Source organism: Drosophila obscura, unplaced genomic scaffold, assembly GCF_018151105.1.
Source record: "Drosophila obscura isolate BZ-5 IFL unplaced genomic scaffold, ASM1815110v1 contig_73, whole genome shotgun sequence".
NCBI lineage: Eukaryota > Metazoa > Arthropoda > Insecta > Diptera > Drosophilidae > Drosophila > Drosophila obscura.
Genome location: NW_024542865.1, coordinates 2485510 through 2508056, shown reverse-complemented (window position 1 = coordinate 2508056; position 22547 = coordinate 2485510). Strand labels below are relative to the sequence as shown.

The window sequence follows — 22547 nt, the reverse complement described above, 5'->3', positions numbered from 1 at the left end:
CTCTGCCTCTGTCGCTGCCACTGCCACTGGCACTGGCTACTCTGCCGCTGTCAGCATTGCTTCCACAGAGGTGTCGTCGTTGTCGTTGTCGTTGTATCTGTGTGCCACGATCGGTGCGACGCCAGCGATAAGCACTGGAAACAGCTGGGAACAACAGTAAAGAAATACAACAACAGAAAAAAACATTATTTTTCGACTATAATAGGGCAAAATAAAGTTACAATTGTATCTGTATCTATATCTGTATTCTGTGTGTGTGTGTGTTAGTGTGCAATGTGTCGCGGAAGCCTCAATTAGCCAAAAAACAAAAATTAAAGTTCTCTCCATTATTATTAGCGATTATAATTGAGTAAAACAAACAAACAAACGAAATGTAAAATAATTGAAGGGAAATTTGTGTGCCCATCAAACTCCAACCCGCACCCCCTAATGCGATGGGTTCGTACTGTTGGTAGATCGATCCTAGATCCTAGAACTATTGTTCGGTAGCGCAGATTTTTTTGTAGCCATTTAAACATTTGAGTAGCAGGATATGCAAAGGCAAAGTTGGATTGCTTAGCTGCTCAATGATGCACTGGAATCCCGCCTCAATGGTCTCTCATGGGTGGATACCTACCCCAACATGATGTTACCTGTCACATGATGATGAAACGCATTTCAATGCGTCTGCCAAAGAGCCTCCCAGTCACCACCTGCCTGCAGCCACTGTCTTTGACAGCTGAAGAGGCTTAGATTTATAAAATGTAAAATAAAATTATAAAATAAAACTTCTATTTTAAGTAAGAACGTTATAGATCGCTTATATATAAGCCAAATAATTTTTTTTTTTTTTTACTTTTTTAACAAAAAATATTTTTTTTTTTTTTTTCTCTTTAAATGTCTTTAATGCTAAGTTTGCTTTATTAATTCATGGCTCGTTGCATGGCATCGATTGGAGTTGAACGCCTCTGAAGGGCCCTGACTTACAAAGCCGCAAATGCCGGCAGAGACCGCAACCGGAGACTCGCGCAGCTCAGGGACTGGTAATGTGGTGAGGGGGGGGTGGGGCCTCGGAAGGGCGGTGAAACTCATCTCTGGTCTCTCCGTACCCCGTCATTGCTGGAGTGTAACGAGAGGCCGATTAGCGGGACAGGCATAGCATAACAGGCATAGCTGGCAGCACCAACCCCCCAACCCCCTGTCACTCTACAGCCAGTGCATCTATCTATCTATAATAATATAATAATACTTAGTTATTTGGTAATTTAATGCACGATAATAAATAAATGTGCACATTGTTCTGGGGGAATGAAAAGCGCCAGGTACACGGCTGGGCCTCGTACTGCTGGCTCAGGCAGCTGCCACTTGCCACTCTTAATAGCTACTTACTGGGCTGGGCTGGGCTGGGCTGTGCTGGGCTGTGCTTATGGCTTCGCTACTGAGGGAGAAATTGATGATGGATTTCCAATTGGATGGCACACTGAGAGAAAACAAACAAAACCAACGATCTGTGATACGAAAACGGCAGACTGACAGAGGGATGGCAAAGAATATTTACTAAATATAATTCGAGTTGTTTCTTTTTCATTTCCAACATTTGATTTGTTCTCGTATTAGCGAAGTATATTAAATATAAATATACAAAATTATATGACTATTACTGATCCCAGAGAATTCTTCTAATTTTAATCGCTATATTTTTGCGCTCAGTGCACATTTTCAGCCATTTGCAACTGTTTTCTGTGGCTCTTTTGTAGCATGCTAATTGTGTTTTTTTTTTCTTTTCTTTGATTTTTGTTTCTTTGTGCAATTGCAGTTTTGTTTTAGCATAATTAATGGAAACCTTAGATCGAAAACAGACAATGCAACCCAATGCGGCAACGACAACTGTCAGGGAATCAAGCAGCGGCATTTGGCATTCGGCAGACAGCAAGTGGCAGTTGGCGGGTGGCAGGTGGCAGGTGGAGTGGAGTCTGTTGCAATTACCGCTGCTTCGCAGAGTATCGATAAATCAAGCAACGACTTGGCATATTCGATTGTTAATATGGTAATCGTTGAGCCCTCTGGTCGCGGGTCTCTTTCGACTCGACTCGACTCGACTCGACTCGATTTACCTGAAACGAAACCCCCCCAACTCTGACATAGTTAACCAAGGGGAAACCTGATCTTCGAGGAATATATGTACACACGCTACATAGGATATGTTTTTTGTTTTTTGTTTTGTTTTGTTGGTGACATCATTTCAGCAATGATAGTTTTATTATTTATAAATAGTTTTCACCCATTGAGCATTGAGTGTGCCCAAACAAATGCCATTGCGGCGACACTTTCACTCGATCGACGGCTATGCCGTTGATTAATTGTTGTTATTTGGTTAATTAACCAAATATCATGACAGCTGCGATTTTGCATAATTTTTTGTTGTTTCTTCTTGATTATCAATTTTATTTATTTTTTCGTTTTTTTTTTTTTTGGTTTTTTGTGGCGCTTGTTAGATCGTTAAATAAACAGCAGAAACAGCAAAGCGAAAGGTAAACAAGCAGAAAAAAAAAAAACAAGAAACGATAAAAGCGTATCCCGATAATACAATGTTGCCGAATACCCTTACCTAACTGATTCATTCTGTCTGCTTTGTGCCATAAACATTTGTTCTATACTCGCCAAAGTATTCTCTTTGTGTAAGCTGAGTTTTCCATGGCACAAACAGACTGTTGTTTAAACAGTTTGATCGCTTCCATTTTGTTTGCTCTGGCACATGCACATGCAAATGCCATAAATGTAAGCTGCTTTTCGAATGCCATCCAATGGCATTTCAAAAGTCAACAAAAGTTTTCTTTAAATTCGATTGAGGCAACAAAATATATGGCAGCTCGTTTTCAGCTCTTTCAATTGCTTTTAAAATACTATCTCAGATCCATTTGGAAACCACCCAACGAAGAGCTCCCAAACCAATCCGCTTCCTTTCTTTTAGCAAACAAAAAATGTAGATCTCAGTTATTGGTTTTGTACTTTCTCATCGCTTGTTGGGCTAGCTATCGTTATCTCGGAATTAAATGCAATATTTAATTGCTTAGTTGTCTGCCTATAAGGCATTGATCCCAAATCGATTGTCGCGACGCCAGTGCGAAGCTCTTTCTGGAGCTCTTGGAACAATTAGAGCATCGCATCGCATCACAATCAGAACCTGTGGAGTCAGTATTCAAATGGCATGGCCTGTGATGTTGATAGAAAGCACTAAACAGCATTTGAACACACACTTGATAATGCCATTCAATATACATATACATTTATTTATTGTATATATATTCAACAATTTGTTTATTCACAGCTTTAGATTATTTTGAGGGGATTTTCAATGCTTTTTCTTTGCTTAGAGTAATACTAGAATAATTTTTATCTCATTGCCATTATGTGGCACACACACTATGCCTCAAAGTAGCGTGCAACTCTCTGTTTCGTTAGAGCATTGCCTGTGCCTCGGAACGGGCCAAATCACGTGCCACCAAATGAGCTGTTTAGCTCCGCAGCAGCCCGCGACATCGCCAATTTCCATTATGTATACATATTTAATATATCTTGTTTTTGTTTTGGTTTTTTTTTTATTTTTTTTTTTTTTGGGTTAACTTTTGGCCGAGATGGCAAACTGGCTGCCACGGGGCAGGTGTCAAAAGTTTGTCCAGCGCAACGGAAGACGATGGTCCGAGGGCAGCAGCTATAACGTTCGTGGTCCATGGTCCAAAGCCTCCATGACAATGGATATAACAAGAAATAACAAGTTGTATCTAATTCTGTTCGAGTTTTAATGGCAGTTTGCTGATTCGCCTTCTCCACCGGCTGGGTCTGTGGGTGACTTGGACAAAGAAACAGTGGCACAAAAAATTGCTTGTTTCAACTAAAAAATACCCTTTGCATTTTATAGATAGAAATTGTTGGATTTTCTCAGTTTTAAGGGGCAAAAAATAGCCTACTTTAAATGGCAATGAAAATAATTATACTTCAATTTTGATTGCCATTTCTGAGTGATGCAAACTCGAAGAGTTTTGGTAGATATTTAATATTATTTTATTTAATTAATTTAAGGCTAATAAAAAATATTAAATTTAAAATATGCGAGCAGTAGCTAATGGAGCGTGCAGCTTTGCTGTTCATAGCAACTAATTTTACATTTTTCTAGGAAATGGTAGATTAAATTTATGTTTTCTGGTTTTGTGTGCTTAAAATATTCCGAGTGTTTTTTTTAAAGAATTTAGTACAGACATCTAATAGCTGATCCAATCATTTATGAGCCAGAACATCAGAAAAGTCTGTACCGCTGTACCTTCTGATTTTTTTCTTCGTCATGCAACCCAATATGCCGCATGAACTACATCATTGCATGGTACGCCACTGCTGGAGAAATGAAGTTAAAGCAAACCAAAAAAAAAAAAAATTAGCAACAACAATGAAGACAACAAGCAAATAAGTTAAGCAAAATCACAGCCTGAGCGGACGGACAGACGCTCACGACAACAATCAGAATGGCAGCGCAGCGCCCATGACAGACGATTTTTGTGCCTGAAATTTGTCGAGTCAAAACATTATAAGCTATGTATGTGTATGCAATTAAGTTATATTAAATATAGTATACCCATTAATATGGCAGCGGTAGCGGAGTCAACTCTGTCATTGTCTTTTGAGCGCCGCACGACAGTCAGCCAGCCCCTTCTGCTTGCCTCACGGGCCACTGCAGTAGCACTTTATGGATGTAAAATGGACTCCGAACTGTTACAATCAAGCCATCATATATTGTGTATTTATTACGAAATCTTAACCGAAAGCGAAAGATTAAGATCAAAGCAAACATAAATACTAGCAATAGGCTATCGATGTGCCATCTCCCATCTCCCAGTTGTTTTTATTTTTTTTGATTTCAACCATTATTAAATTTGCTTTCAGAGGTGCGCAAATTTGTTGGTTATGGATGAGTAAATGATTGGGAAATGTAAAATAATCTGTGAATAAATGCAATAGTACGATTTTGGAAGGAAGGACTACACAGAAATTAAGTGCCTGCCATCAGCAGAGCTGCTGGGATTTTTATGGTAAGTATAAATTGTTACATGTACAAATAACATGATGAATATCTGTTTGCAGGAGGTTCTAGCTTTCAGGGCGCACAGCCACTGAGCTACCGATAGCCATTAATTCTGACTTCTTTCTAGAAGCTAGAAATGCCGAGCCAAATATATCCGAGGAATAAAAAAAAAGGAATAATCTGTGAATAAATTCAATAAATAAATGCATAAATGGAATGCAGAGCTGCTGGTATATTCTTATTGTGAGTGTATTAAAGTCTGGATAAAGTGTTACAACTGCAAATAGCAAGATAAATATCTGTTTTTGCAGTGGCCGTGTGCCCCACTGGGTTAGCCTCATTTCTCGCTCGTTGCAGCAACTCCAGCAAATGCCAGAAGCCGAACCCAAAGCCGAACCCAAAGCCGAACCCAAAGCCGAACCCGAAGCCTGCTGTGGTGTGTGTGCAGTTCATTAATTTGCTAGCAAAACCGCACACAATTCGCAACAACAAAGTGCCGGGCAGGAAAAGGATGAGAACGAAGAACAATATACCAGGGAATAAAGAGCTGCAGCAGGAGAATAAATACGAGTGGGTATGTATGTATGTATGGGATATAGACACGAGCCTCGTAATCAAGCATTTAATGTCCGTCAAGCGATGGCCAGATAAATTATAATAAAGTAGCTGCAAAAGTACTGCACAATCACTGCAGACTGCAGCTCTCCAACCATCCATCTCTCTCTCCAGCTGCCACACATGCTTCCCTGCCGTTCGATCAATGGCTGGCGCTGCATCGTCAGAGGAAATTGAAGCTCAAAGTCGGAGACATCGTCGGGCCTGGCATGCAACAGCGTGATGTCCCCGGACCCCCTGACGGGCTGCCGATGGCTTCTGCTGCTGTCTGCTGCAATCGAAAACCCCATTTGAATGCGATTGTCACAGCCGCAGCCCCAGCTCCAGCCCCAGCCCCAGCCCCATGCCAGTCCAGTGCAGGTCCTTTGTCTATCCACTCGGCGGGTAGGACAGGCGTCTCACATGCGCCCTGATTGTTGCATCTGTGCGAGTGCAGCTGTCCCAGGAATATCTCTTCGTGCTCCAAAAGGAATTCCATTTGCTAATCGATTTGTTTGGTTGGCGCTTTAAGCTTTTCCAGTGGCCGATCTTTTGCCATTTGCCTTATCCGTGCCGTGCCGTGCAGTGCCGTGCCGTGGATGAACGATATCAACTGGAAGAGTTTATGGCTTACTGTGGTGCTACCTTCGGGGGCCCACTAATCCCGGTGTGTGAACTGTACCCCTGGGTGCGGCAGTGCAGCTTATGGCAGCCGGCATTTACATATAAATATTTATTGTTCTATATGGCCCCAAGTTGCATGTGAGCGGTCAATTTAACAGAGCGCAAATGGCCGGACAGCTGGTTGGCCGTCCCCAAGGGGTTGTACCACACCCCACCCCATACTATGCGCCATTTCTGGGGGGGGCGGGTGTTGGCGATAAGAAGCTGCTGTTGCTGTTATTATTATGGTAGCTGCCCTTTGTTTGTGCTTGGCCTCCGCCAAGATGCTGGCCAAGAATGGTGGCAGGGAGGCTGAGCTGTCCAGAGTGGTGGCAGGGAGGCTGGGCTGTCCAGAATGGTGGCAGGGAGGCTGCTGCGGCTGGGGAAGTGTCAGGAGACAGGAGACAGCAGAAGGCTGTGCTGGAGTTGGGGGGCTGGGATTGTGGCATTACATTCTTTTGGCATTTTTTTATTATGACTATCAACGTTTATGGCAGCCAGGATGTGGCAAGTGGGTCTCTCTCTCTCTCTCTCTCTCTCTCTCTGTGTGTGTGTGTGTGGGGTTGGGGTCTCCCCTGAGGATTTGTTTGGCTTGTGCTGTGCGGCTTTATTATTTCATCATTATAACATTTCTTTTATATTGTATATGTACATGCATATACATTGTATGTATGCATACATATGTATGTATATATTTTTTGTGTGCCCCTCCTAATCGTCAAGATGGATGTGAGAGGCAGTGGGAATCCTTTATACGCCGGGTGTTTCTCGGCCTGACTCTATGGGTGCGCTGAGAAGCAACTATTTTGTAGGTCTTGCATCAATTAAATATTTTCCAAGCCAACTTTTGCAATTTCAAAGAAAGTTTTCCTGCATCTAAGCCCGTTTTAAGGGGTATCTCATGTGCGCATGGTATTTTTTTTACACACACACACATACATGTATGTATGTAGTACATACATGTGTGGGCTTTAGTTCGTGCTGCTTCCTTCCACTTGCCACCCACTTTCGTGGGCAGCACTTTAAAGTGCCCTGAACTTGATTAATGAATGGCAACGCTCTAAAGTATGCTATGGCATGCACTCACACAAACACCCACCCACACTCGCATACTCGCACACACACATGCACACATGCACACATTCACTCGACATGTCAACGACACGAGAAAAAGAGGAAAGTCGCAAGTGAGTCTCAGTCGCAGTCGCAGTCGCAGTCCCAGTCCCAGTACCGACATGGCTTAAAAATTGTTTGCCACGCGAAGCACAAATTGAAATTGGCTCACAACTTGGCAGCTAATTTAATATTTTCCCTTTAGCGACGGAGTTGAGGAAGCCCCCCACACACATGTGCTTATAATTGTCACAGACACGAGCTGAAGCATTCAAGAACACATTTCTGGAAAATGTTTATCCGGAAAAGCAGAAACAGACTCGGCGCACGGGCACGCAAAACAAGCACAAAACAAATTTCAAGTTCCTTTCTGCAGTAACAGGATTTCCTCTCCTTTTTTTTGTTTTTTGTTTTGTGTTGCCATTCAAAAGCAGCAGCATAATCCATACAAAATCCCGGAAGTTCTGCACACACTCAACAATAACAACAACACAATAATTATGAATATAGCAAAAGAAATTACAATTTTAGACATTGAGCTGAAGCAAACTCTCAGCGAGTGCACAGAGCACATGAGCAGAATATGGCACGAAAAGTGTTGAGCTGTTGAGAGAGCTGAAATTAATTATGATTATGAGCATTAGTTGCTAGATTTCGACTTGTCTGTGATTAAATGAAACTCAAACTCAAAGCAGGGAAAACTTTGTGCTGGCTGCCCGAAAGTATGCTAGGAAAAATTGTATTTAATGCACGTGTGCATTTTCGTTGCATACTTTTTGGCCGCTCTGAAAAAGCTTTGATTAGAAATTGTAATCAAAGAAAATCTAGCGAAAAATAGCGAAAATTCGTAGTCCTAAAACAGTAAAAATAAAGCTACAAATATTTAGTTATTATTATATTTTTAAGTTGAAATTTGAGCGCTCTTTAAGACATAATTTCGGCGAACTTAAACAAACATTTTGTGGCTCGTTCTCCAAGAAAACACACAAGTACTAGTTTACCCACTCTACTATATATTACGCCATATAAACCCCCGTTCTGATGTCTTTCATCTACCCTCCAAAAGGTCTCTTTCCAATCAATAACTAAACTCAATCCTTCAACCGTCGCTGCCTGTCTGTGGGCTCACATTTAAATCGAATTTCGCCATCCATTTATTGCGACTTGATTAATATAATAATAAATAATTAAATATACGAATTTGCATATTCGAATTTGCAACGCTTTTCCACCACCCCTTCAATACCTTCAAAGTCATTTGATATCAATTTGTTGACTGCAATTCCCCACACAGGCAGGCGATGGATTTCCCACCCATTCTGCTATTGGGCGAAAACTTGTGGGGCAGAAAAGTTTTTGCATGTCCGTTTTAATAAATTGGTTTATGATTGCCTTTCGATAAACTTTGCTCAAGTGAAATGCTAATACGAGCACATCGGCCCAACTTTAAACGGTTTTCCACCAGCCGAGGGGAGAACCGGGACACCCACCCGCCCTGCCATCCTGCCCATCCTATCATCGCACACCAAGCCCAACGAGATTTTTGTATCTTGTGGAAAAGATGGCGCCGCCCGCCGTTTGGCTTCCTGGCAGCAACAATTTTTATGGCTTCCTGTGTGCAGCGCTTAAATAGATACAAGATATATATCACACACACACACACACACACACACTGCCACATTGTAGACACATATACATGCATAACATCTACACCTACACCTACACCTTGCTGGTAATTTAAATTGCGACTGATTCGAAGTCGGATTCCGATTCCGATTCCGATTCATGGCTGGCTGCACCATAATTTGCTGTAATTGAATTTAAATGATTTTCCTCTCTTTTTTTTTTTTGCAGAAGCAGTAGCAAAAACGTTGTCGTTTGTCCCTTGTGGCAAATGCAAATGCAAATCACTTTTATTTTATTATTTATAGGAGTGTGTCATATTATGGGGCGGCAGGGGAATCAATTGAAATAAGAGCTTTGATGCCATAAGAAATGATTAAGGTGTTGGCAATGGGCTATAATAATAATTTGGGATTTTCTGAGCACAATTTGGATTAATTGTGGATTCATTTCGATAGATCTAAGCACAAATTTTATGGGAAAACTCTGAAAAAGAAACGAAACTGCTGCCATTCCAAACCAAATTCCTTGCACAAATTTACCATAAATTTGGTAATTTATTTGTGAGCGCAAAACTTTCATTATTTGTATCTTTAATGGTGGCATTCTGTCGAACAGGTTATGGGTATCATTCCCCCTAATACAGTTCTGATCTGTCGCACTCCTTTCGAGCCACTGAAATACTGTAAATTACGCATACGCCGCATGGGCCGCATTAACATTCTCCCTCCCCCCCCATCCGCATTCAGAGTAACGAAACGAAACGAAATGAAAGCTGCGCCAGGCTGATGGCTTATTTTCGATTTGTGCAACAAATGAAGTGAGAAATTATTATTATTATTATTTATATTTTTATTACGGATGCCAGCCATAACCAATTGGAATGGCAGGCAGGGAGGCCACTCCCCGCTACACCAGCGCGTCGGGCGAATCACGTATTCACAAAAGCAAACAAACGCCGAAGCACGCATAAATAAACAGGCGGCAGAGGAAGGAAGCAGTGGAGCAGCAGCAGGAATTGCTGGGTAAAAGTGAGGTAAAGCCAAAGGGAAAAACCACAGCCAAAGAAACACTGAGGCAGCGGCAGGCTCGAGTAAAGTACAGGCAACATTTTTCGTTGGTCTCGCCCATCAGTCACATCATTAAAATCGAGCACTGAGTAGTCCCGTCCCGGCTGCTGCCTAATTCGAATCCTTGCCGCAGGATGTGCTGAAATGTGACGTGGGGCAGGCATAGGAGTGGGAGTATCAGCCAGCGGCAACATACACGCACAGAGAGACACACAGAGAGAGTGAGAGAGAGTGAGAGAGAAAGGACAACAATTCTCTGGAGGCATTCATCAATATGCCAAACATGTTTTGTTATCATCAAATGGAAAATGCTTCATTTTCACGTACGCCAACGCAGCAACAGGACCCACAGGAAGAGACCTGGGATCCCAGGGATCCCAGCCTGATAGACAGACAGCAGCAGCATCAGCATCAGCCACAGCCACAGCCACTGACAGTGGAATAGACAGACAGACAGACAGACAGACAAGAAAGTTGATGGCCTCAAGGCAGATGGCGGCTGCCAGAGATGACTACAAGACAGAACATGAGGAGACGAGAGCGCGTTACCGTTGAGTATTTTTACAGGTAAAACCTTTGCGACTTGCGGCTTGTGGCCTGGGCTGTAGCATCTGTCGATTGCTGCCCCGTTGCGCGGCGCTTAAACCGCCGAAAAAAAACAAAAAATAAAACTAAACGAGAAGCGACGGAACATATAAATTGATTACCAAAGACATTTCACGACAAATTCGCCATGTAACAACAATGACAGCGCACAACAGCCCCCATGGAATCCCCCCACCCCGCCCCCCCTAAGAATGCTTATCGTTGGAGCACATAGACAACAGTCGCCGGAAGCAGTATATATAGAGATGTGGCAGTGGCAGTGGCAGTGGCAGTGGCTCTGTAAGCAAAGCAAATGCCACCGTGTGGCGGGGCTGGCACAAATCAAATGCGACAACTGTTGAGCCCTTTCAGGGATTGAAGATTTGCCCAGAGATTCGATTTCTTGAGACTAAAATTATACAGAATACAGAATCCAGTCAATCAAATCACTGCAAAAATATACGGAAAACCTTTGCCAATTATTTATGCCGCACAGCCCTATTTATTAATTGGAACTATCACTGATTGCAAAAACATTTCCAGTGGAATGCTCCACAAAGTTCAGTGCCCACTAAAAGCACGGGGGCACAATCTATGGAAACAAACAACAAACTATCACAATCGTTTGCTTCAAGACGAAGATAACACAGCCACAGCCACAGACAAATCGAAGAAGAGCCACGTGCAGGCCTTCGAAAATTCAAACTTGGAAAAATATATAAATTTCCATTTTCCATTCGTTGGTAAAGTTTCCAAATTGAATAATAAATCCCACGTCCTTTGAAGTCTCAAAAATGCTGAATGGCCTTTTAATTATTCTCTGATTTGAGCCAATTAAAGGGCTTCGTGTTGGTTTGCTTTTCTCAGCTTTTTACCAGCTGTTCACGTCGTACCACTCGGAGGTGGAGCACAGGTTGCCGAACTCTCCGTTGGTGCCGGAGCTGCAGCGCTGGGCACTGCCATCGCAGCTGGAATAGATCTGGCGGCCGATCATGTTGGTGGTGGCATAGTTGCAGGCAACCAGAACCTGATTCCAGCCATCGCGATTGTACTTGGAGGCGGCGCAACCCACACGGGTGTTCCGCTCCGACATCATCACCGTGAAGTGGCCAATGGCCCTGCAAAAAGAGCGAAAGATTGTTTAGTTGGTAGGACCATTCAATGGACAATGGACAAAGGACAAAAAGGACTTACGGGCCGGAGTAGCCGCTGGGGTAGCCGCCATCGATAATGCCGCGGTTGGAGTTCTGCACCTCATCGAACCACATCTGAACGCTCCTGTCGAGGATGTAGCCCATGTCGGGCAGACCGCCGGAGTAGGCCTGCCAGGCGAGATTCTGGCCGGAGTACTTGAAGTTGTCGGTGTTGTGGCAGCTGTCGTGGCGCATCTCGCACTGGCGGACATTGAGGGAGGCGAGGTAGGCCAGCTCGTCGTCCCACTCCATGGTGGCCATGCGGCAGGCGGCATCGTGATTGGCATCATAGCCGCCAGCAATGTAGTTGCGCTTGTCGTTGTGCGAGTGAACAAAGACCCACTTGTAGTCGTCGGTGATGTCGATCAGCTCCGCATCGCCGGGACACCCGCCGTCCCACCAGTTGCTGTGGCCGCACGCGATATGCGATCCCCCATTGCAGATGCTGGACGAGCAGTAGTCCGTGGCGTGGGCCAGACCCACGGCCAGTGCGAGGACAGCGAACAGAGCGAACTTCATGCTGATTTCTAGTACGAAAAGGTACTATGATGTCGGCTGTCGGAGCCCAGTGTTTTTATATGGAACTACGGCGGTATCGACTTATCGCCAAAGTGCAGTTGCAGCCCAGCCATAAATCATTGCCACCGTTTAGTGGAGCTTTTCATGCGCACATTCCCCTAATCTAATCAATCGATTTACGATTGCCAATTCACAATTCTTTTTGGCAAAAGAGAGTGAGAGTGAGAGCGAGATCGAGAGAGAGAGAGGGAGAGAGAGCATCGCCTCACCAGACGCAGACGCAGACGCAGCCACAGACCGAATCGGGGACCTACCCCCTTATCGTGGCAGATTGAGGATCAATTTATGGTATACTTCCTCTGTGCAGAGTTCTTGGAGGAAGAGCTCTGCCATAACAATTGCCAAATTTACAAGTTATTATTATGCCCTGCCTAATCAAACTGTAGATTATATTTTAATATGAATCGAAACACGTGCATAAACGTACATATATTCCGGAGATGCGTATATAACGCAGATAAGTGGCTCTGCTCTCTGGACAAAGGTTTATTATGTATTTTAAGTTTTTATTTATGAATTTTATTTAAGATTCGCTCGTTTTATGCAATGGTCTCGCTGTGCTTTGACTTTAACTTATGAAATCGCTAATTGGGTGCTAATATTTTTGCTCTTAAAATGCGTTTAGCTTGAGAGAGAATTATGCACCGAATGTTTGGCTCATGATGCAATTATATAAGGGTGTCCATTGCATCTCTTTCGGGTCTTATTCGTACTCGCACACACACATGCAATCACAGCAAAGTTTCTGCAAATAAGCCCCGAAAAGAGAGAGAGCGGTGCGGGACGGGACCGACCCACCTTGCATAATTTCATCATGCTTTGGTTGGATTGGTTTGATTAACGGCCGCTGCTAATCTCGCTCTGTTAGCCTTGTTCGCCTAGCAGACGCTTACTCTCTGTTACTTTACAGACTGTGTTCTACAGACTCTGGTACTCTACAGACTCTGTTACTCTACTGACTCTGGTACTCTACAGACTCTGTTACTCTCTGTAGCTTCCGCCCAAATCCCAAATGAAGATTTAAAATTTCAAGAATTCCTACCTCAAGCAATGCGAAGAGAGATTATCTCCCCCCCCCTCTTCATTTAATCTACAGCTAGAGCTGGAGCGAGAGAGCAATAGTTTCGGCTATGTGCATTGCGGTTCCTTCCTTTAGCAGCAGCCAGCTGATCAGCAGATCAGATAAGCCTCGAAAGCAGAAAGCAGAAATCAATGTAAATTGCAGCAATAAAATTCGTCACTTTTTGCACTCTCTCCGTCCGTCCGTGCAGCTCTTGGGCTTTCGCTTCCACTCTTCGGTGTGTGAGTGTGGGGGAGGGGGGCAAATGATTTTCAAGTAGAGAGAGAGAGAGAGAACAAGAGTGCAGCATTCCCTTTGCCTTCTGCCTGCGAAATCTTTATAAGCCGGAGAGAGCCGCAGAAACCTTTGGGAGTGTGTGTATGTGTGTGCGCTGCTGGGCGCTCAATTTGTGTCCATGTCCATGTGTTCCTCCACATAAAGATCTCTCCACTCTCCAAAGCAGAATACTGTCTCCACAATATGCTCTCGTCTCCAGTCGCTCTTTCGCATTTAATTTCTACAATTTTATTGTTCCGAAAGAAAATATGTGAATTTCAACGGGGAATTTGCAGGGTTTCACTTGTTTTATTGCCTGGTGAGACTCAGCAGCGTCTCCTGGGGCTGGAAGAACTCGTAGGTGAGCTCCCCCAGCCGATCGTAGAGGGAGCGGAGGTGGATCAGGCTCGAGATGGCCCTTAGGCAGAAGGAGAGCGGCGGGGGCACGGGCGTCAGCTGGAAGATGTCCTCCAGGTGGTGGATGTTGGGCAGCGTGTGGGGGAAGCGGTCGACGAGCTCGCGGAACAGGAGGCAGGGTATCGGGACGTGTGCTATGAAGTCGCGACGGTCCTGCAGGACATAGCAGTGCACGGAGTAGCGGCACTGCTTGGGCTGGTGCCGCAGGTACATGTGGAACTGCAGGACGTTGGCGAACCGGAAGAACACGCGCACATCCTCCGGCCGCGGTGTGGCTCGACCCTTGATCCGATCCACCAGATCCCCAAACGCGCAGAACGCCATCCTCGCGTTCACCCCCAGCAGCTTCTCCTCCAGCTGGCGGCGAGCGGCCATCGAGAAATCGGGCGGAATGGGCAGGGGGCCCATTAAGCCGACCAGAGTCAGCGAGGATTTACTGGTCAGGTCGGCATCATCGATGATCGGACGCAGCATCGACTGTGCAGGCACTGGGATGCGCCCCACCGACTCCTGCATGGACCGCACCCCCACCAGGGACACTATCTCGTACTGTTCCTCCCGCAGTTGCCTGGCTCTCTCCTCCTCCTCCTCGAGTAGCCTTTGATGACGGATCTTATCTTCCCTGTCGAGCTTCTGGCGGATTTTGCGACGAATCTCCAGCATGGTGGCATTCAGCAGGGAGCTGTTCCTGTCCCCCGCTTGACTACTCGCTCGCTTGGCCGCGCTCCGCACACCTTTCAATCCCGAGAGATCGCACTGCCCTGCCCTGATATTCTGCTCTTCGCTCGCTGTGGCAGCTGTGGTGCTGGGTAGGGTGTGGGGGCAGCGCGACTCTCTCCGCCGCTGGAAGCATCCTGGGGAGCTCTCGCGGCTGCGCGTGGGGCCCTCCAGACTGTTCAGATTGTCTTTGTTTTTTCGTGAAACCATTCCTTAAATTTAAATCCTCAAAAATCGACTAAAATTTTTACAATTTCTGAGTTTTAATACTTTAAAATGAAATAATTTTCGAGTCCTGAATGATAATAAATTTGTTGGAGATTCCGTGTTTCGGGGGTTCGTACTCAGACCAGGGTTCCTTCCATTCCGCTCGTCAAAATATCGAAGAATCGATGCAGAAATATTTGGAAATGTATTATTTATCGATCTACTGAGTTTTGTTTACTATTTTAATCGGAATATTCCCATACTCAGCCTTGCTGGAATAGTTTAATGTTTCCCACTATTTTTTTTCTTATCTGTTACTGTTTACTGTTAAATATCCACCGTAGAGGTTCCCAGAATTTCCCACAAATTGCCCATTCAAATTCGATTGAATCAAACAGCGGAGATTATTAGGTACCATTAATTGAAAATATATCTGTGAAATCAGCAATTAAATCTAAACATTCGCTTATTAATTTCAAATTTAATACATAGAAATGGACAGAAGAACAGGAAGAGTCCACGTTCTACAGTTTTAATCTTATCTGCACGCAGCACCTGCACTATGGGTAATATGAGCCCTTTTTCTGGGCAAAAACATTAAATCTTTTATATTGCATTAAATTCGAAATTTAACAGAGCGCACCACTGTTAAACTGTTAGCTGTTTAACAGCTGTTCGCTAGAGTGCTGTTAACAAGTAAATTTTGTTCTTGCCACTCTTTGAAGGGCTATAAAACATTAAACTAAACATTTCAATAGAAATTTGTAGAGTTCTGTGAAATCAGAGTGATTTTTAATAGGTATTTTTTTTTACTTTGAACAGTAGAAATTGCTGGGCTTTAGCGGGTATCAATTTGAAAAGACCTACAAAATGAGTTCAACCAGTTCCAAGCAGAAGAGTTTATAGAGTTTTCTTTCTTTCTTTCTTTCTCTCTTTCTTTCTTTGAAATTTAATAGTTGCTCGGAGGTTGATTTTTTTTAGCCCTTTTAAGCGGTGGTTTGCCTTATAAGAAGTAATACTTAGTACTTAGTAGTCCCATCGCAGTGCATCTAATCTGAGAGCAAGCTGATTTATTCTTCAGTGTATCTTCAATCCATGGCATTTAATTTACAATTACATAATGAGCGGATAGCTGATAGATAAGATCCATTCTCAATGATAAGTATTTATTTATTTATTTATTTAATGGCTTACCATAAGGGCTTTAACCGTATAGTAAGTGCTGATAAACTAGCAATGGCTGCTTTGGCCTTCAGCTAGATTAATGATAAGTACTCCACTCCACTTGCAGCTTTTTCCTACTCATATCTTTCTGTGTACATATTTTACATATATCTATGTATATATATTTTTTTTGGGTTCAAATACCCCAGTGACACACCTTTCCGTGTTATTTCTTCTGAACAATTATTATTTAACCATTAACCAAAAAAAATAACAAGATAATATTATGTATTCGGAGAGTATTCTCCCTAATCCAACTGCCAGATAAGAAGATAAATTCCAGCATCAGAGAGAGAGAGAGAGAAGAGGGAGAGAGCCAAGTTCCAAGAATTATTCAAAGATTATTCGAATTTATTTGTTTGCTAATTGTTTTTGGTATGCGCATTTCTTTCAGTAGAAAAGATTATTCACATCGTAGACCTCATTGGCGCTGCACAGATACTTGTATTGGGGATTGGTGCCGGTGGTGCATTTGGTGGCCGGTGCCTTGGGGCACGAGCTGTACATCTTGATGCCCAGCACATTGGTGGCCGCATAGTTGCAGGCCATAAGGAAGGCCTTGTACGGCTGTCCCGCCACCGAGTAGGTGGACACGGCACAGCCCACATCCGTATTGCGATCGGCCACCAGGACGGTGAAGTGACCAATCGCCGGTCCCTGGTAGTTCGTCGGATAGGCATCGATGTACGACTGCTTGGTGTACACAGCCTCGCTGTACCACATGTCGACGCCCCATTCCACATAGTGCTTGATGTCCAGCGGCTCGTACCAGCCCATCCAGGCGAGATTCTGGCCGGACCAGTCGAAGGCATCGGTATTGTGGCAGCCATCGTGCTTCATCTGGCAGCTCTTGACGTTAAGGGCGGCCAGATTGGCCAGTTCGTCGTTCCACTTGATGGTGGCCATGCGACAGGCGGCGCTCAGGTTGGCATTCAAGCCCCCAGCAATGTCATTGCGGTACGTATTCGTTCGGGCCACAATGGCCGCCTTCTGGTCATCGGTGAGGGTCAGCAGGGTGGCGTCCGTGGGACAGCTAGAGTCCCAGTCCCCCTTATTGTCGCAGCCCAGATTCTTTGTGCCGCCGCAGCTCTTCTGGCAGTAGTCGGTGGCAGTGGCAATGCCCAGGGCCAGGGCCAAGCACACGATGATCAGCAGGCAGTTGCGCATTTCTATTCCCACACTTGAGTGCTGAAGATTCGGAGCGGGTGCCGTGCTTTTATGGAGAAACTTTATTCAGTGCCCAGAAGTTCTTATCAACATTTGAGTAAATATTTATCAACATTGCCAGTACTTGTGCCATTACCAGTACGCGTATACGTATCATTTGTCAGCACCGCCCGCCATTCTACGTCACGGTTATAACAAAGCCAAAAATAAACCCCCCTCCAGAGAGTTCTACGGGCATATCCGAGAGATAGATTCCCATGCGCAGACCGCACTTCAGTTCTGCAGCTCTGAATGGGAACGGGCATGGAAATTATGTGGAAAACTCCTTCAATAATTCCATGGAAGCAAGGAGTTATCGTTCACAATGCTGCCTTTCCTGGAAAATGATTGCCCTCATCTTTAAGATAATATAATATATGTAGATAGCACCCATGGGAGTACCAATCATAGATATGACAGCAACCCATACAAGCAAATACCAAGTGCAATGAAATACACAAAGCACAGCAAATAATACCAAGAAATGTGGCACTTTAAAATGGAGCCAATAGGCAGAGGATGTCACATAATTCAGAGCTGTGCAATGGAGTGCTGTAAGTGTAATTATTTGCTATAAAATATATATAAAAAAGTACAGCAAAGCGCGTGTCTGGCAACACAAAAGAAGAATCAGCACGTGCCCGGCTCAAATGTTTGTGCAACTAACAGTAGAAAAGTTTAGAATTGATGCAAGTACTACAGAGAGTACTTCCAATACTCATCCAAGTACGAGTATTACGAGCATTGCATTAAGCCTAGACTTTCTTTCGCGTATTATGTGGGAAAAAACAAAAGCAGCGACAGACAGCGATATCAATATTTGTACAGCTTTCCGGCTAATGGCAATAACTGAACGAAGTTCTAATATCTAAGAGTTCTAAGAAAACTTTCCAGACTAATTAAAAAGCAAAAGAAATATCTTCTTCTATAGTTAATATCTCATAGATATCTTATAGTCCTACAGATTATTTAATGCTCAAAACAAGAAGAAAAAAAGCAGCAGATTGCCATACGAATTTGGTACTTGCATATAGAAAATCAGGCCTTTATTTGGACATAGAAAATGCTTGATTCAAGCACAAAGTTTATTGTCTGCTGCAGGGTTATCTATATTATATATGCATAGATCACTGACTGCTAGAGAGAGCTATAGATGCATAGTTTTCAGTCAGCTAAAGAGCTCTCTCTTTCTGCTGAAGCCCTGTACATCGAGAACTCTCTTTCCTTTCTCCTGTTTATGTGCAGCCAGTCTTCAACTTTACACATCATAGACCTCTGCCACTTTGCACAGGCCTGGATAGTTGGGATTCGTGCCCTTCGTGCAGCCAGAGCCCTTGACACCGCGCTGATAGACGGGACTGCCCACCCAATTGGTGGTGGCATAGTTGCAGGCCATCAGAAAGTTATTCATGCCACTCTCCGTATAAAAGGCAGCCGCACAGCCGCAATGTGTGTTCTTCTCCTGGGCCATGGCAGTGAAGTGTCCAATTTGCCTAAACGGAGGGGATAGATAGAGTGCCTTTAGGAGAGAACCGAACCCAAGCAAAGTGGCCTCAATGAGCATCCACTTACGGTCCAGTCCAGTCGCTTGGATACTTGTTGATGACCGTCATTGAGGCGTCCTTCTGCTCGCCCCACCACATATTCACAGAGGCGGTGATCAGCTGCGGTATGGTCATGCCCGACTGGGGACCCGAGTAGCCATACATGGCCAGATTCTGGCCACTCGCCTTGAACGTCTGCGTGTTGTGGCACGCATCGTGATTCATTTTGCACTGCTTAACATTGAGGGCTGCCAGTTTGGCCAGCTCTGGATTCCATCGCATGGTGGCCATTCGTTTGGCTGGCTTGTATTTGGTCATCAGGCCGCTGGCGATTCGATTGCGCCGGACATTATGCATTTTGAGGATTTGCTTCCGTTGCGTCAGATTAAAGGTCACAGCCGATGGGGCAGGACTTGTGGGACAGGTCGACGCCCAGGCCTGCAAAATTTATTCAAAAAAAAAATCCAATCACATCTTTAGATAAATCCAACTAGGTATATGCTCCTCCACTTACACCATTATTGTTGCAGGCAATATTCGTGGAGCTGCCACACAGCGCGGGGTCACAGTAGTTCGGTGTCTGTGCCTCGGCCAGGCCCACAAGCACACAAATGATCGAAAACAGAGCCACAACCGATCGCAACATCTCCACAAAGGTGTATCAGGTGTTCATCTACCGGCGGAACTCTTCTTATATAGCGATCCACCCCCCAAAAAATATGAGAGACCATTGTTCGTGGATTGGAGCGTGTCTTCGATATTTAATTTCACTTATTGTTCAGTTAATTTCAATATTTGTCTGCAACTGTATTTGCATGGCAGTTATCTGCCAGTGTGTACAAGTGCCAATCGAAGATCCAATCCCAATCCCAATCCCTGCCCCAATCCCAATCCAGACATTTATTACAGCCAGAGCAAATCTGGAACTGACATCTGGGAGGGTCTCTTGTTTGTAATATACCCACAAAAGAGAAGGTGCATGCCCCTAAACAAAGTGACGCTTATCCATATATCTTGCTATATATTTTCCACTCTGTATTGCCCCGTCGGCCGATGGCGTCACTATTTCTATTTATTTGCACAACCCCAAACCCAACTTTGTTCTCATTCTTAGAGACAACACACATAATTAAACAGTAACAGCATTAAAAAAAAGGTAAATAAATAAAAAAAAATATTCAACAAAAATTCATTAGAAAAGAAAGCAGCGTTAATTGACAGAAGATGTTTTTAGTTTAGTGATATTTTTTACCGGCATATAATATATAATATAATATAATTTTAAGGTATATAATTTATTTTATTTTTAAACAGTTTCAAGGGTAAAAATTATATAATTCACAGAATTTATTTATTAAGAATTCGTGAATTCAATTAAGAATTTAATTTAATTTATTTAATTGCAAACATAGTATAATACATACACGAATAATACATACAACAAAATTAAACCATTTTTTTTCTTCTAGTTTTGCCAGCAGCATTATTAACCAAGGGATTCGTCAACTTTCTTTGAAATTTCAAAATGTTACACGTTGGCCTCCATCTTTAAATAAAACCCAGGTTTGATCTTTTCAAGAGACCTAAAGCATGTTTTAAGATCTCTTCAGGCATTGGCAAATATTTATATGCAGTCTTATCTTTGGCACTTAGTCGTCCCCAAGCCTTTGCTCCACGCGTAACCATCAATTGGGGGTGTACAAAATTGCAGCGAAAAAGCCAATGGTAAGCGACCAAAAAAATGTATTTTTTATTAAAATTAATTGTCGTCATTAAATCCCTCATGTAGAAGTAGTGCCGGCAGTAGAAGTCCCGATACCGAAGACATTTTAATTTTTTAGCAGTGTAAAGTGAAGAGTAAAAGTGAATGCAAATTATTCCAATGCTCACTCTAATATCAGAGTGCTCTACACAGATGAAATGTATTTAACAAAACTTGTATTTAATTTCGTGTATTTGATTTTGAATTTAAAACATTTTGGTCAAGAAAACTCTCCGCATACAACTCACGAATGATGGTGCTTTTGAATGAGGTGGTTTGTGCCCCAGGGATGTGAGGATCTGCGCTTGCAGCAAGAGCTCACTCTAGCTAAACATTTGAGGCCTTGAGGCCTTTGTTCTCGAATGTTACTTATTATTCGACTGACAAACAAACTTCCACATCTTGTCCAGAATTTTTCCATTAGCCTTAGGAATTTCAAAACAAAATACGATAACAATAAGTAGATACATTACCTTTAAGTTATGGCCTAGAATATTTTTAATGCAAAAGTTGTGAGAACTTTAATTTGGGATTCCTTATGATAATTATAGACATACGCTTGGAATCCCTCGGAATTTTTCCCTTTTTCTTATAGAGCTATTTTCACGACCACTGTTCTGCCATTTACGCCTGGAATGTTGGGGAACTTAAAGTCGGGATAATTTCTAGAACTGAAAACCTATTTGCATGGCAACTATTCACCCGGTAAAACCCTCTGAATATTCCCAATAAAATCTTTCGCTTGTTGCACATATTTTTTTTGTATAATTTATATATATATTTTTTGTTTGTTGACATATTTGATATGCTGCCATTTTTATTTATTTGTTAGTAGGGTTCATTCTGTTGCTGTTTGTTTTGTTTTGTGTTCTTCTTAAAAGTTAGGTTGTCTGTGTGTCAGCCCCATATAGTATTACATACGGTTACCATTTGCAGATCTCTCTCTTCTCTATTTTAAGTGTAGATATAGTATTTTTTTTATATATATGTAGAATAAATGTCCGTCTTCTTTTCATTTTTCTTTTGGTACACAAAAATAAATATAGTACTTGCATATCCTTCAGCTCTTCCTGCCGTATATGTATCTCTCTCTGGGAACACATATCTACATATACATAAATATATAGATATTCATTCGAGTTTTATTTTTCATTTCTGTTTATTATTTGCATAAGAAAAATTAGTATTCTGTGGGCTGTTTGCAATTGTTCTTCAAAGATCTGTGTTTCTTTTTTGTCTTCTGCTGTGGCTATTGATTTCCTTCTCTGTTAATAACAAATGTTTTGTTGGGCGCTCCTAAAGCTAGCACTCTCTATAAATTTCACACACAAAATATGGATTTATTTGCTTTAATATTTGTTGCTCTTATTTTTGTTGTTGTGGTTTTTGTTTTTCTTCGTATTTATCGTTTGCACAGTTGTACAAGATTTTATTTTATTTATTTTCAAGTAAGTATATTTTGTTCTCTTAGAGTTCTAGTAATAATTTTAATAGAATATATATATATATATCATCATATACTATATACAGATCAGATCCTAAACGATTAACGTATGTTGTTTTTTGTTTTGTAGCAAATGAAATTCTGACAATTGTGCAGAGTGGAATGGGGGGAAAACCCGACTTATAGTCGCCTCCATTTTTCAGCACTTACAAACTAA

At 42.9% G+C, this 22547-nt stretch overlaps 3 protein-coding genes across 3 annotated transcripts; all 3 read right to left on the bottom strand.

Moving 5' to 3' along the window:
- Positions 1 to 11480: 11480 nt before the first annotated feature.
- Positions 11481 to 12450, bottom strand: LOC111065004 (antigen 5 like allergen Cul n 1-like). The gene is made up of 2 exons (XM_022352931.2): positions 11896 to 12450; positions 11481 to 11819 (listed from the first exon to the last, which is right to left on the bottom strand). Exons 1-2 carry the CDS (start codon positions 12411 to 12413, stop codon positions 11573 to 11575), a joined length of 765 nt encoding a protein of 254 aa, XP_022208623.1. The 5' UTR covers positions 12414 to 12450; the 3' UTR covers positions 11481 to 11572.
- Positions 12451 to 16707: 4257 nt separating this feature from the next.
- Positions 16708 to 17571, bottom strand: LOC111065174 (antigen 5 like allergen Cul n 1-like). The gene has a single exon (XM_022353192.2). It carries the CDS (start codon positions 17539 to 17541, stop codon positions 16765 to 16767), a length of 777 nt encoding a protein of 258 aa, XP_022208884.2. The 5' UTR covers positions 17542 to 17571; the 3' UTR covers positions 16708 to 16764.
- A 1033-nt stretch (positions 17572 to 18604) lies between these two features.
- Positions 18605 to 19783, bottom strand: LOC111065173 (antigen 5 like allergen Cul n 1-like). Its single transcript, XM_022353191.2, has 3 exons — positions 19639 to 19783; positions 19153 to 19562; positions 18605 to 19073 (listed from the first exon to the last, which is right to left on the bottom strand). Exons 1-3 carry the CDS (start codon positions 19768 to 19770, stop codon positions 18839 to 18841), a joined length of 777 nt encoding a protein of 258 aa, XP_022208883.2. The 5' UTR covers positions 19771 to 19783; the 3' UTR covers positions 18605 to 18838.
- Positions 19784 to 22547: the final 2764 nt, after the last annotated feature.